Here is a 12,736-nt window from a genome sequence, read left to right as displayed (position 1 = left end):
CCAGGCCCCGTCTCAGCCCACCTGCCGGAGCTATGGGGTCATCGGGCTTGCAAAATGATAAATGAGTCAAGAGTTGGGGCTTTCAGCTCTTCCAGAACAAAAGTGACCCAATGGTCACTCATAAAAATGGAGCCAACTCTGCACTGGTGTGGCTTCACTTTAAATATTGCGTGCACTTTTGGGCACCACAATATAACAAAGATACAAACTATTAAAAACTGTCCTCCAGAGGTGGACAGCAAAGACAGCAATGGGTCTGGAGGAGAAGCCGTGTGAAGAGCAGCTGAGGTCACTTGGTTTGTTCAGCCTGCAGAAGAGGAGACTGAGGGAAGACCTCATAGCAGTCTACGGGTCCCTCACAAGGGGAGGAGGAGGGGCAGGCACTGATCTTTTTTCTCTGGTGACCAGTGACAGGACCCAAGGGAATAGCCTGAAGTTGTGTCAGGGGAGGTTTAGGCTGAATATGAGGAAACGATTCTTCACCCAGAAGGTGGTCGGGCACTGGAACAGGCTCCCCAGGGAAGTCACAGCACCAAGCCTGACAGTTGAAGCAGCATTTGGACAATACTCTCAGGCAAATGGTGTGACCATTAGGGTGTCCTGTGCAGGGCTGGGAGTTGGACTCAATGATCCTTGTGGGTCCTTCCAACTCAGAATACCCTGTGATTCTGTGGCAAGTATTGAAAGGAAACTTCTGGGAGGAAGGAAGGTGGAGACTGTTGTATCTGACACGTTCTGTGAACACCACCATACCTGTCAGCACCCGGGCTGTAAGGCCACTGTGAAAAAATGTTGCATTTGAAGCCCCAGGTGTTACATTTGAAGTCTGGAGAACTGAGAGCCAATTGCCCCAGCAGCCCAGGAAGGGCTTCTCATCACACATCTTAAAAAGGATCTGAGGTGTATCTACTGTCAAGCTGCCCCAGGGAAACTTCAGGATGGACATTAGGAGGAATTTCTTCACAGAAGGGGCAATTAAACATTGGAATGAAATGCCCAGGGAGGTGTGGAGTCATTGTACCTGAAAGAAAGACGACATGCCACATAGTGCTCTGATCTCGTCGAGAAGGTGATGATCAGTCAAAGATTGGACTTGATCTCAGAGGTCTTTTCCAGCCTAACCGATTCTATAATATACTTCTCTTCCCAGGGGAAAGGTATGTGGGTGGTGTCTTGCCTCTTGTAACAAAAACTGTTGTAGTTTTCACCCGGGACATGGTGGAAAGATGCACTAGAAAACTTTTTAACTGAGACACAGAATAATTTTTTTTCTAGTGTTCATATTCACATGTTGAAAGACAGCTGGCAGCTCTAATTTAAGGGTACAGTCTCAAAGAAAGAGAAATGAAACAGTGTTTTCTGTACTTATCGACTAGATTCAGTGTTATATTGGTTAACGCCATTAAATAATGACATGCCGATATTATTTCAGTTATTTTTTGGCATGCTTCACTACTAACTCTTTGAACTATGTAATGTTCAAAGGAGGAATGACTACCCTGGTTTACTGCCTGTGATGTGAGCCAAAAAACAGTTTTACTTTGGCAGCTGAAGGGCCGTACAACAAGAGACAGCTTTAGTTAATACTAATCTTGGTAAGATTTAAGCCATGGTCTCAGAGCTCTTGGATGGATTTTGCTGTCTGACTAGTTACAGCCTAAAGAGCTCTCAACACCACAGCTTACAGAGCCCAGACTGAAACCCCAGATCTCAGCATCTGAGGCTGATCTAAATCCAGATCATAAACCTGCAGCAGAGGTATATGTCTAAGCCAGACCTGTCCTTTATGGCACAACACACAAACCACAATGAGGATTTTTAGGTGTAGTTTACTCTGGGGGCCTGGCTCGCAACTGTGTCAGTCCAGTTTTACAGCAGTGTAAAAGGAGAGCAAACCAGAATCAGATTGTCTGTGTCTCTCTTTGGCTTGCATCATGTTGTTCATTACAATGTCTATTATTATTTAATTAGAGGGAATCCAACCAGTTAGAGATGTTTCACTGAATTACCTCCATGGACTCAATCTCCCTAATTTCACTTGAAATTGGATGGCAAATACTTCACATCAAAAGAGGCTCATCCTCTGAGGTACCTTCATCCCTCAAAGTACTTTCTGCTGCTATCAGTTGCTCCAGCTGGGACTGACACTCTCCTGGGACAGCTGAATCAAGCCTGCCATTGTGATTTTTATGATGGGGGTGCTGCCCAAAAGAAAGGTCTGTTTTTCTCTCTTGGGTTTGAGTGTCAAACATATCCAGGCAAAAGAAACTCACGAGGTATCTACAGAGGTTTTAAGTTACATTACAAAAGTGTAGCTTCCTCTGGAGTGCTGTTTGGAGCTGAATCTCAATGAAACATTTTTCTGAAGGTGAGTGGGAGTCCCTGTCAGCTATGCCTTTGCCTTGTTAGAATTGCTCTCTGTTCATTGCTGCATGTGACAATTCCTTGTTTTTCACAAATTAGATTAAATCACTACGTCTCATATCAGTCACAGCCCTGACTTTTTGAAATGCCAATTTATGATGGACAGTCTATGAAACTGCTCCAAATTACAGGGAAGGTATTTTTGTATACCAGTACCCTTTTGCATTTTTGTGAAGATTAGATATCTATATTGCAAGTCTTTGCCAATCTCCATGGCAACTAAGCACTTGCTACCAAGGTTATGTATTCAAGCACAGTTATTTTCAATTCTTTTCCAATTAAGATTTCACAACAGCCTTATTTTCTTGCTATAACCACAGTACTAGCAACTAGGTGCTAATAGCTATAGAATGTTTCTGGTTAGAAGCTGCCTGGTAGTAAAAGGACTACATCAGATCTTCGTTTTTCTTAATTACCTCTAGATTCTTCTGCTTGAAAATACTCATTGCTAAGTCACGAGAGTATTCTTTTCTTGATCCTGATGAAAATGGAAACAATCATATGAAATTGTGAGGCAACAGCATTATTGATTACGCAAAATTAGTAAACCGAGGACAACATAGATTAATTACAGTGTAGAAATCAAGAAAACTTGCCTGTTCATGCAAAAAAAAAATGATGTGAACTATTGAAAAGTATAACAAATTATTTAAATTGTGCTAATTTTAAATTTATTTTCCCAGAAGTGCATCTATAGTAACCATTTATGTGTATTCATAATTAAATCATTCAGACTATGGATTCTCTTAAGTGATTAGTAGCTTTGTGTCTGGATAGTGTCTAGCAGCATAGGGCCTCAGTTCATGAACAGAAACACTAAGTAAAATGCTAATAAACATAGAAATATTAAAATTATATCCCTTACGTGAGTTTCTACTGAGTAGCCAATTGTTTAACAACCACTGTAAAATCTGTATTATGGTTTGCTTGGCAATACATAAATGCTGAAACAACAATGGGCCATATCCAGCAAATCATGTAATTCTTTGAAGAAGTTCTTGCTGCTGGAGATTAAATGAGTTAGGACACTCAATGACTGTTATTTGGGAAATGAAAAGATTTTTAAAATGTTCTTTCTAATGTCAGCAAAGCAGATATATAGACACAGTCTTTGCATATCTACAATGGGCATTTGAAGGCATTTTCTGGAAAATGTGCATCCTCACGCCAGAATAGATGCTTTTCATATGCAGTTTCTGTGAGGGTGAATGGGAAGTGTTTGTCATGTTTAAATGTTTGAGTTATTGTGGTGGTTTAACACTAGCTGGGAATTAAACTTCCTCTGTTCCCCTCTGGTGAGGGAGGGACAAAGGACAGCCTGGATTGAGATAACAATTTACTGAAAGCAAATAGCAATGGAGTAAGAAACACACAGTGACAGCAGCAATATTAAAAACAAAAGTATACAAAAAGAGAAGGTGCTTTGCACACAAAAGGTGTTCACCATCTTGACTTAGCTCTGCATGGCCACCGAGGCAAAGACAAGATGGCAGGGGGATGTTCCTGTGACTCAGCAATGACAGTGGTTATTCCCAAGGCAAAGACAAGATGGCAGAGGGATGTTCCTGGGACTCAGCAATGACAGTGGTTATTCCTGAGGCAAAGACAAGATGGCAGAGGGACGTTCTTGTGACTCATTAGTGACACTTGGTTATTCCCGAGGCAAAGACAAGATGGCAGGGGGATGTTCCTGTGACTCATAAGTGACACTTGGTTATTCCCGAGGCAAAGACAAGATGGTGGATGTTCCTGTGGCTTGGCAGTGATACACAGTTATTCCTGAGACAAAGACAAGATGATGGGCACTCTCCTTACCCAGTGCCACATGGCCTCCTGAGACAAAGAAAAGATGGCAGACTCTCCCTGCAGCCGGTGTTTCCCAAGCCCAAAACAATGAGAAACAACGATGGAACAAGCTCCCCAACTGGATTGACCATTGCACCACACCACCCACTTCCAGACTTCTCTGCTGTTTCGATTGCACAATGACTCCCAGTTGGGAGCCTCATTCAGCAGTGATTCGTTTTCATTGGAAAATCAACCTGTACAAACTTTATAGTGAAAATACATTTTCTTTCTTAAATATATCTATATTCGTATTCATGGCCCATGTAAGGATCCATGTCTTTGCCATGTAGGGTTGAGATGCTGGCTTCATTCACTAGGATCTTGGTCAGGTAATCCACAGGTATACTGATCTGTTGTGCAGATGAGTTATTTTATTTGTTAGTCTTAATGGTACTGCATTTGTTTGCCCTTTTCTCTCTTACTTGAGAAAATGTGGACATTGGTGAAGGCTGACTGACCTGCTTTATCCCTCACTCTGCTCTAATTATCTTTAGGTTTTCTTTGCGTTCTGGACCATTTCTGTTTGAGCTCCATTTTTTGAGGCAGACAGAGCAGAAAAGAAACTATCCCAGAACACAGAAACACTTTCCTTTTTTTGTATTTTAGTTTTGATAGTGCCAGTCCCATATTTTCACTTCGTATTCCAGTTTTGGACACCTTGGTACTTCCTTTTCTTAGAAGTGAGTTGAGGTCCTAAAGTGCTTTCCACCCCTGAAGGTTTAGGTGTTGCTTGCAACTTTGCTCTGAGGAAAAAGTAGCCATTTGTACCAATGTTTCCAGTGTCTTCCTCATTTGGTCCCACACAGGTGCCTACAGCAAAAATATGACTCCAGTCTGCCTACTGCTAGTGTCATCATCTGTTTCCATGATGAAGCCTGGTCTACTCTGCTGAGAACTGTGCACAGCATTATGGATACAGCCCCAAAGGCCTTCCTCAAGGATATCATCCTAGTCGACGATCTCAGCCAGCAAGGTAGCTCCCATTTCTCTGTATGTGAATTCTTTTTTCTAAAACTTCGGGGAAGAAACTGTCCCCCTTCAGGAAGTGTGTGAGGAGAGTAGAAGGCAAAGAGGAGTCTCAGGAAGCGAGCTAAGCAGAGCCTGGAGCTGGCTACCAGGTGTCACTCTCCATTCCTAGAATTCAGCGTAGCCTTTCAACTTTGAAATATGTTTCATTTCCCCCCTCATCATTTACAACCACTCTGAACTTTCTTACTTTAAAATAAGATCACAGTGTGCAAATCTTAGGATTCCCACTGGACCAGATCTGCTGTCATAATTTCCAGACTTTTTTGGCTGAAGTATAGAGTGGAAAAGTCCACATTGCTAAAGTAATCCAAAGTGCTTGGGAAAGCCAAACACCTGTAGTATCTCACTCTGATCTGTGTATTTTATGAGATGATGAGAGCATCCACCTTTTGCTGAAAACAGGAGAGGAGGCTATTAAGATTCCCACAGGAATAGCTTCATACCTTGTGAATTTCAGTTTCCATTAGTCTCTACTTCTCTTTGACATTATGCTGCTGTAGAAATATTTGGAATGTGGCTTAGTTGGCCATTTAAAACAAATGCCCCTGAAACATTTTACCAGCAAGAAGTAGCATCTCCTACTACCTGTTTCTTTTCTGTAACAGCTTGAATCAAAACTAAAACATTTCAGTGACTGTTCTGTTTCTGACAGGGCCCCTGAAGTCAGCTCTGAGTGAATACATCTCTAAGCTGGATGGTGTGAAGCTCATCCGAAGCAACAAGAGGCTTGGAGTCATCCGAGGTCGGATGCTAGGAGCTGCACGGGCCACCGGTGATGTGCTTATCTTCATGGATTCGCACTGCGAGTGTCAGAAGGGCTGGCTGGAACCCCTCCTGGCCAGGCTCTCCAGCAACCGGTAAATATCCCTGGATGTGCTAATTTCAGCTGAAAGGGGTGTACTTGGAAAGTGTTGGGTAGTTTTTTAATCCTTCCTTGGTTACCTTCTTGCTTCTGGTCACATTCATTTTATTTTCTACCTTGTCACGATATGCATCACTCTCATATGTGGGAAGCAGGATAGGTCTCACAGCTGATAATGCTCACTTTACACCCAGGGTAAATTTCAAAATTTGTTTCCAGTATATCTTTAAGAAGTCTTCCTGGTGGTCTGAATTAAAAAGGTTTCAGTCTCAACTTGTTTGTTAATCAGCAAACATCCACCAGAGAAAACTGCTGCAAGGCTCCATTGTTTTTACTTTTTAGCCGTCTCAGTGATGAAGCCAAGAATAAAAGGCTTTGTCCTCCCAAACCAGTTTGGCTGTGTACCAACATTACCTTTTGGCCACCATTTATACTCCACAGAAAAAGCCCAGACTTCCTGGGCAGCCTAGACAGTTCCAGCTAATCACAGGTACTTTCACTGACCGCAAAGTGACAGAGTAAGGTAGAGATTCATATTTCTGAGTATTTCATATTTAGGGTGGTTCTTGGGCCTGCTCTCTAATGTACAGCTGAGCTCATCTATGCAGTCCTTTGAAGAGATTAAAACCACTATGTTTTAAATGTTTCTAGGCTTACATGTCAGTAAATCTTTTATTAAAGGGACTTTTCTGAAAGAAAAATTTGTACATTAATTTGTCACTTGGGAAAAAATTAATTGCTAGAGTGGATAAAATAAAAAAAAAAATCTTTAAACTCTTACTAGACTGTTAAATAGTCACACTGAACACCTTCAAAGGCTGTTCCCAGGCACTGGAAGAAGCTGCTTTTATGGCTTATTATGTTTGCTTATAAGAGAATTAATGTGACCTTTTAGAAATTATTACATCATTTGAATGAAAACATTAAGAATACTAAAAGCAAGAGTAATGCTGCCCTAAAATGTCAGGAATATTCTTTTCAAAAAGGTCCTCCTTGGAAAAGCAGATTGGTTTTTGTTTGCTGACTAGTTAGATGGTTTAGTATGAATATACTTCATGATTCTTCTGCCTTGAACTATAGTCTTGTTTTTGATGTTGAAGCAAAACTACTGTGTGTATCAATTGGCCAGTCCTTATTCAAGTGTGTTGAAATTGCTGAAATTAAAAGAGCTACAAAAAGTCTCAGAGGAGAGCTATAGTGAAGGGAGAATTACAACAGCAAAAGAGAAGTTAGGACCCCCACCACTCCACTAGTGTCAAAAACTCACTGCCAAAAATGATCCCTGCTGAGGGAATGCAAAGCTTCCCAGTCTGCTATCATTCAGAGATTCTGTAACACTGTCACCAGGGGTGAGAAAGGAATTCTCTTCCCCTATAGGGCCCATATGCTCATTCATTCCTCCAGGAGAGCAGAATTTAACAGTGAATTAACTAATGTCTAATTGGATTAATGAAGCAAAGGTGGAAAGCTGATTGGATAATAGTATAGGCTAAGCCATCTCTTTTTGTATGTTGTATCAGTCACTGTGTCTGACCCTGGAAGCTTTGTCACTGCTAATGAGGGGAACCTGTGCCATCCTCCATTGCTATAGGGAAGAAAAAGTCTAAGGCACCTGGCAATCACTTTCTCTTACTGTCCCTCTTTCTGCAGCTGAAGAATGGTGAAAATAACACTGACCTGATAAGGAAGTTAATTCATGATTTTTCATAAATTGCTTGTAATGCTTGCCTGGAGATCACCATGGAAATGTAAAGCATTAGCATAGTCAACTTGGCTTCATTTAGCAGTTGAAGAGCTGTTAAATTGAATCGTGTGCACTCCCTAATACTACCCAAGTGAGGAAAGCACAGAGAAAAGAAGCTGAGAGTGACTGGTGAAATATCCATCTTTCCTCTTTTTAGTGTACCAATCAAGCTGTAACTCATGCACTTTTTTTGAAGAGACAGGATGGGAAATCACTTTATCACCTGGAGTGAGTGAGTTGTTTGCTGGCAAGGACAAATGCAGCCTTGCAAAGCTCAAACATTTGCAGGGGCTTAAGAAAGCTGGAGAGTGGTTTTAACTTTGAAATTTGTGATTAAGCCTAATTTTCTAGACTCCTGATCAGAGTGTGTCACTATTATTGTGACCTGTTTTTCAGTGATGCTGAGAAATCCTTGCTCAGACTGAGATCTCACTGTGAGTTGGACATACAACAAGAGAGACACTCCCAGTTTTTAGTAGACTGTAGGATAAATACAAGAAAAATTATCCCAGTTTTACAGGTATAAAAATACTTATACAAAAATACTTGTCAGATATTTGACTTGTTCTAGGTAGTGACATTTCATCTCCCGACATGATGGCTTTATTCACTAACCCAATCAAATTTATTTTTCTGAAAAAAAGTATTAAGTCATTCTAAAATCATTGGATATGCACTTTTGAGCACCTTGATTGGGACTAGTTCTGTGAACCATGCCTAACAAAGCAGTGCATCAGCTTAGTATGTTGCCTAGAGAATGGTTCAGTGGTTTCTAAAGCATTCCTTGACATTTTGATTATTCAAGGATGAATACCGTAGGTACCTGGACAATATTAGCAAACTACTTGAGATGCCCCACAGATCATTTCATTTGACACCTGTTTGTGTTCCAGGCCAATTCCAGGTGAGTAGCATGGTGGATAACAATGCAGCTCTGCCATTATTATGGTCATCTTTGGAAGGGTTTGCCGTTTCCAGGAGAGTGCAGAGCTGCTATTTTGTATTCTGTCCAAAGGCAGTGAAAGGCAGAGGGGGCATATAACGAACTGTGCCATGAAGCCTTAAAAAATGTGACTCCTTTGATCTAAAAACAGTGGTCACTGTGCTGAAGCAGGGTGATTAAAAAAAAAAAAATCCAAAACATATTTCCTGAAAATACTGCATGAAAGCAAAATGAACCTTGATTATATCCTTGACAAGGAATTCCACCTCTAGAAGAGGCCTGAGCACCATAACTATGGACAGAGGGGTGGTTTGTAAAGGGGTAGCTGGCCCTTAGGACCTTTCCCCTGCTCCTTATTGCAAGAGCTGTTTCCCTCTGTGCTGGAGCACTCCCTATACCACAGTTCAAAGATCAGATTAGGAAACAGAAGCCTGTGATATTATCTAAAAAAGATTCTCTGGTTTCTAAAATTCAAAGTGTCTCTACTTAGCCCTGTGATTTAAGGTCACTCATCTTTAATGAAAATGCTGATAAACAGAATAAGAAATTAGCATAGCAGTGGAAAGGTGTTTCATCATCTGTGTGCTCCCATCAGGAACAAATGGAAGCCTCTGCTTATAGATACAGGTATAGAAAGAGTTCTGCTGTCCAGAAATTTTTCTGTGTGGTTCTGATTTTATGGTAATACCCAAGAGAGAAGGGAAATATTTTGCATTAAACATGAACAGCTTCTTCATCTCTTTTATTCTGATTCCCCACTTTTCAGTGGCCCATATCCCAGCTTTTTGAGCTACCAAATACATAAGCCATCTGTTTTCTAGCTTCTCACAGGCTTGAGAAAGCATGATGTTATCCATTCAGAGCCCACGTGCAATTCCAGGCTGCTCTCCCTGTTTTGAAAGCCTTCCATACATTTCACATGTAACAGCCTGCTTCCTGGGATTTCTGTGTTTGCTCAATCCTTTTATACCCCCCATTTGTCAATAACACTCATTTCAAATTCAGTAAATGTTCTGCATTTAATGGTAGGTTATGGGAAGATAAGCCATCTCTTTACAATCTTTCACAGTTGATCAGGATCAGAAGGTGACCTATTTTAAAAAAGTTGAGCTAAAGAAAATAAAGATGAGAGTCTAAAGCCAAAGGCAAATATTACTGCTAAACACAGGAGCAATGAAGATTTAGGCATAATTCATGGCTCAGTGCCCTCTGTGTCCAGGATTAAAAGGTGTTGGTTACCTCTACAGATTTTACTGCTCTACATACAAATTCTAATATTTTAGCAAAAAAGGCAGGTTCAAAAAAAATTTTTTTTAATAAAGCATTCCCAAAGCATTCTGTTAGCACTCTGCTTTGCAGAGATTTGCTTAGTGCTTAGCATATGAATAGTCCATCCATTCAAGTAAACTATTTCTATGCCCTAAGTTAGTCTGGAGTTGGTCTGTAAGGCAGTATTTAAGTAATCCTTTATAACTTAGCTTTGCCATTCCCTGTCGCTGCATTTTATCTTCTTATTAACCCTATCTAATTTCAAGTGGCCTGTATTTCTAAGACTTCAGTTAGCCAGCAAGGTGCTCTCAGTGGAAATGCAGCATCTTGTGGAACCAGCTTGGGTCCTCAGTTACTCACTGAAGTTTTGACCGTGTGCAGAAACAGAGAACCTGTACTGCCTGGATTTCTTAGCTACTTAATTTTTGCAAGCTGTGATGCACCCTGAAATAGGTTGAGGAATATACATAATTTTAATGTTTGGGGTTTTGGTTTGGTTTTTTTCCTCCTTATTTAAAGGAGGATTTAAACTGGTTAAAATCTGTTCCCTTCCCAGCAAAAGAAAGTATAAATCAATACAGAAGCACTTTCAAAAAAAGTGTATCCAAAACTTCAAAACAGATACATTAATTAAATCTTCCTCTCCCCATGTTACTTAGTTTAAAATTAGAAAAGAACATAATGTCCATGCTGACTGTAATGGGTCATGGGAAGACATTTCATTTGCAATTGTATTTGGTCAAGAAATCCCAAACCAGGAAATCGTTCTTGTTTGGGTTGCTCTTGTTCATGGAATTGTGACCTTTTGTAGTTTGAGTGAGTTCCAAACATTTGAAATATTTACAGATTAGTCAAACAGTTCAAAGCCTTGCTGCTAGTTGTATTTGAATTTCCTGTTTCTCCCTTTCCTCAGACTCCACAGAGTAAAATTAGAAGTAGTTTGTCTGTGTGTGTTTCATTTCAAAGTGCCGAGAAGCTGCTGTCTGCCAGTTACCCAGTTAAAAACAAGAATAGCTAAGAACATCTTCCAATTACCATCTACTGCAAATTTGCATTTAGAACAATGCTAATATCAAACCATCACTAAATATGCAGAAAACAGCTATTTTAGTTTTTTAAATCATACTAACCAAAACATGGGTAAAGCAATACTTGATTAGGATTAAAATTGAATATTGACCAATTTTCATACAACATCAAGTTACTAAATTCCTCTATTTCAGATCAGAAAGACACTCCCAATACCTAGTTTTAAGAAGGTGTGTTTCTATTGGTTTCAGCAGAGCTACATTGTGACTATACTACACTTACACTAGGTGAAGGTCTAGTATTACTCTTACAGACATACTCTTGAAAACTGTTAATCTTGGCATTCTGAAAAAGCTACTGGGTAACTAGCTCTAAAACACAGTTATCAGGTTTTGCTGTATAATTTTGTGGGGAAGGAGATCAGATTTTAGTTTGTTCTGGTTTATGGTTGAATTTAGCCAGGATAGAACGTGACCTACCATGCGAGTTATTTTCAGCTGTCTTAAGCACTGTGATTTTCTATGTCATGATTTGCAGATAGTCTGGATAATTCCTTGGTGTCCAAGCTATCAGAATCCATTATGTCCTTACTGGTATATTTCTTGAATTGGAATCTTGAAGAATCAATGCCCAAACACTAGAACTACTACTGTGGTGCCTATTCTTGTGAGCAATTGCACTGATGCCAGAAGGACCATTGGAGTTTGGAGTCTTATAGCAGCAACAAATTTCAGGTGGATTCCAAAAAAAAAGGCAGGTTTTAAATGGCTGCAATGATGTGAAAATGTAGGAGAGTCTGAAATGTTTGGATCATCTGATCCAGAATATATCTGTGTGTGTCTGTGTTTGCACTGTCTCTGTCTGAACTATCCAGGATCAATTCAAGTGGTCTAATCTGCATGGTCAAGGTTTTTTCAGTGGTTTAGTCTACATTGCTTCTGGCTTCTGCTCAAATATGCCCTCCTGATACTTCCCTCTTGACTCTGAAGTCGTAAAATAAACTACCCTGCAGTCATTAAGTCCTCAGTGCTGTCTGAATGAGAATGGATGAACCAGTAGTATGGGTTTCAGCAAACAGCAGCAAACTGAGGTGGGAACTATGCAACTGCATCCACACTCCCAAGCAGGCACTTGTCAGATACTCGTACACTGGAGAATGCAGCAGGTTCTAGAAATTACTGTTACAGTAACTTTTCATTTTTGAAGTTTAGTCATTCAAAATCCATTTAACTTGTTAGATGGATTTTTCCCAGCATATCAAAGAAAAGAAATGCCTGTTTGTGTAAGTCCAGAAGGACACTACCCTTAGTAACTTTTAGAAGCAGGTAGTTTCCTTTGCAGGCTGTTAGTTGTAGTGGTTTGGTCTAAAATACTCATTACTGTTTATCTTCTGTGAGATAAGAATTAGGAGAAATGCAGAGCAGGCACCAAACTTGAAAGAATATAAAGAAGTTTATTAACAGACCTAAAAGAAGGAAAAAAAAATCATACCACACCTTCAGAACTCTTCTCCTCCCCCCACCTTCCTCCCTTCTCCCACTGACAATGTGAAAAGACAACCCTTAAGATGTTCAGTCTGTTTACCACT

General features: G+C 40.3%; 1 protein-coding gene across 2 annotated transcripts in view; it reads left to right on the top strand.

Annotated features, from left to right (window-relative positions):
- Window positions 1–12,736, top strand: part of GALNT15 (polypeptide N-acetylgalactosaminyltransferase 15) — a 27,994-nt gene that overhangs the window by 2,226 nt on the left and 13,032 nt on the right. For both annotated transcript variants that reach the window (XM_017732143.1, XM_017732144.1), the window contains exons 3-4: window positions 5,079–5,245; window positions 5,954–6,158. In XM_017732143.1, coding sequence (XP_017587632.1) covers window positions 5,079–5,245; window positions 5,954–6,158 — 372 coding nt within the window. The remainder of the gene's footprint in view (window positions 1–5,078; window positions 5,246–5,953; window positions 6,159–12,736) is intronic.

The sequence above is a fragment of the Corvus brachyrhynchos genome, unplaced genomic scaffold (assembly GCF_000691975.1).
Source record: "Corvus brachyrhynchos isolate BGI_N302 unplaced genomic scaffold, ASM69197v1 scaffold53, whole genome shotgun sequence".
Taxonomy (NCBI): domain Eukaryota; kingdom Metazoa; phylum Chordata; class Aves; order Passeriformes; family Corvidae; genus Corvus; species Corvus brachyrhynchos.
Note: the sequence above shows the minus strand (reverse complement) of the source record. Positions and strands in the feature narration are given on the sequence as shown.